At 43.8% G+C, this 2,500-nt stretch overlaps 1 protein-coding gene across 3 annotated transcripts in view; it reads right to left on the bottom strand.

The window, feature by feature from the left end:
• plcb4b (phospholipase C, beta 4b) overlaps nt 1–2,500 on the bottom strand; it is a 111,379-nt gene that overhangs the window by 43,749 nt on the left and 65,130 nt on the right. For all 3 annotated transcript variants that reach the window (XM_081379441.1, XM_081379443.1, XM_081379442.1), the window contains exons 17-20: nt 2,418–2,500; nt 2,187–2,277; nt 165–254; nt 1–58 (exon numbers count right to left, since the gene is read on the bottom strand). The exon at nt 1–58 is cut by the window's left edge and continues 49 nt beyond it; the exon at nt 2,418–2,500 is cut by the window's right edge and continues 2 nt beyond it. In XM_081379441.1, coding sequence (XP_081235567.1) covers nt 1–58; nt 165–254; nt 2,187–2,277; nt 2,418–2,500 — 322 coding nt within the window. The remainder of the gene's footprint in view (nt 59–164; nt 255–2,186; nt 2,278–2,417) is intronic.

Here is a 2,500-nt window from a genome sequence, read left to right as displayed (position 1 = left end):
GACAGTGTCTGAGAGATGATGGGCTTCAGGTCTGAGTTCAGCTCTTTACCATCCAGCGCTAGAGAGAGAGAGAGAGAGAGAGAGAGATTAATCAATCATGATTCATGTGTGTGTGTGTGAGTCTCTGTGTGTGTGAGTCTATGTGTGTGGGTGTGTGTGTTTACCGCTGTCCAGATCTTCATCATTCTCATCTTCTCCTGCTTGTATGCTCATCTCTCCAGCCTCCATGTGCTTCTTAAACGACTCCAGCTGCTCTGTAACACACATCAGTCACATGATCATTCATGACAGTCACATGATCATTCATGACAGTCACATGCATCAGCTTCAACAATAGGCTTGTTTGAGATGCGCATGTAGCGGAGAGTAGGCGCTGCAGTGAGAGGAGGAGTGGAAACAGTGCAGCAAGACGGACAGATCACTGAACTTCTCTCTTCTCGCAGTGGATCTGACGCCTGCGAGATCAGGTGGATATCGCGGGACTCACGCTCGTGCACGGTGTTGCTAATAAACTGGATTAATTTAAGTTCTGTTGCTTTTATATGAAAATAAATATAATGAACAAGACACCTAGGGCCCTATTTTAACGATCTAAGCGCATGGTCTAAAGTGCAGGGCACAAGTTCACTTAGGGCGTCCGAATCCACTTTTGCTAGTTTAATGATGGGAAAAATGGTCGGTGCTCCCGGCGCATGGTCTAAAAGGGTTGTCCCTATTCTCTTAATGAGTAATGGGTGTGTTTTGGGATTTACGTGCGTTAAACTAATCAGAGTCTCATCTCCCATTCCCTTTAAATGCCAGTTGCGCTCCGTGGCGGATTCACTATTTACATGATGGACTTTGATAGTGGAAAGAACGAACGCGTCTCCAGAGCGCAAACAGAACTGCTCGTGCGCAAGGTAAAAGTGCGCAACAGACCATCTACGGGACAAGCCGGATTCACCATATCTTTATGGACACAATAATAATCTTTTACATTGTAATCCTTTTATTTTAAATATTTGGCATGTGTGTGTGCCGCTGTGCGTCCCTGTGTGTGTAATAAGCAGAGTGTAGTGCGTTGTGGACCCGCCTATAGGCGCACATTACTAACGCGCTCTTTAAATAACAAAAAAATATATTGCGCCATTGACTTTAAACCAAGTTTCAGTAGGTCAATGGCGCAGTCTATTTCTGTTCCTCAAAATAGCAACGCGCCAACAATGTGCCAGAACACACACCTTGTTCTCAGACCAGCAGCTCATGGACACACAAATACATCTGCTATTTAAACAACGTGGCGCAGGACATGAAAATGATGACTGCGTCGGGCTGAAAAGATGTTGGGCCGGGTGTAAGATAGGGCCCTTAAAGTACTTGTTATTTAATTCCATTCCAAATACGTGTTTATCAATCATTTTTACTTTAATACAGACATATGTGCATATATATATTTTTTTATAAAATGACATCACATAGCCCATATAGAGATCACACTGTCAGAAAGTTTGTGAATATTCGCTCATAATTTAAACACATAAAAACATGATATCAGAGTTTTAAAATCAAACATTTTAAAAGAGAACAATACATCACGGTTGTTTAAACCAATGAGCATTAAGCTGTGTCGTCAGCAAGTCGTTTCCCATCATGCTTTTGATCATCAGTCGGTGGAGAGCGACTGCAGAATCCAACGCGGCCGCCTTGCGCTCGCTAGAGTCAGCATAACATCAGAGCCAGGCGGACCGCACTCGGACACACTCGTAACCGGCGTCTCGCGGTGATCGGCTCTGCAGATTCTGCTCATCTCAAACAAGCCTAAAGTTTGTCAAAGGAGCTCGTGATGACAAGAGGCTGATATGAATACAGAAAACACTAATCACACTTTAGTATGCAAATATCACAATGACATCATCACTCCCTTTAACCCTGTAAGTTATGATAATGTTTTTATTTTGGAGGAATATTGGTGAAATTCTGTAAACTTCTATCCACAAAAATTATGGAAATCATGCAAATGTAAATCAAGTGAACCGTGTGCACATTATACTCCACATGTGTGTTAAACTCGCATCATTTACTGTGAACCGACACGCTCTGAAAACATGCCGTTATCATGAACAGAGTATCAAAATTTCATCTTTAATTGTGATTTATGTGCGCCGTGTTGGTCTGGCTTCAGTGCTAAACTGGCGTTAATGACGTACTCTGCTCCACCTCAGGCTTCAGACGCTTGTTTTTGATGAGGATCTTGCGTTTGAGGTCGTTGGGCGATGGCAGCTGCTGTCCCGCTTCAATCTGAAACACAACATCAACACATTCAGCCGGCAGTGTGTGTGGAGAAGTGTGTGTGTGTGTGTGTGTGTGTGTGTGTGTGTGTGTGTGTGTGTGTGTGTGTGTGTGTGTGTGTGTGTGTGTGAAAACAGGAGCTCACGTACTGGGAATCCCTCCAGCGGCTGCTTGAGTAACAGCTCTCCGAAGATCTCCTCACAGTATCTGGCCATCTTATACTGCTGCGGTT

The sequence above is a fragment of the Scardinius erythrophthalmus genome, assembly GCF_964197995.2.
Source record: "Scardinius erythrophthalmus genome assembly, chromosome: 11".
In the NCBI taxonomy this organism is placed as follows: domain Eukaryota; kingdom Metazoa; phylum Chordata; class Actinopteri; order Cypriniformes; family Leuciscidae; genus Scardinius; species Scardinius erythrophthalmus.
Note: the sequence above shows the minus strand (reverse complement) of the source record. Positions and strands in the feature narration are given on the sequence as shown.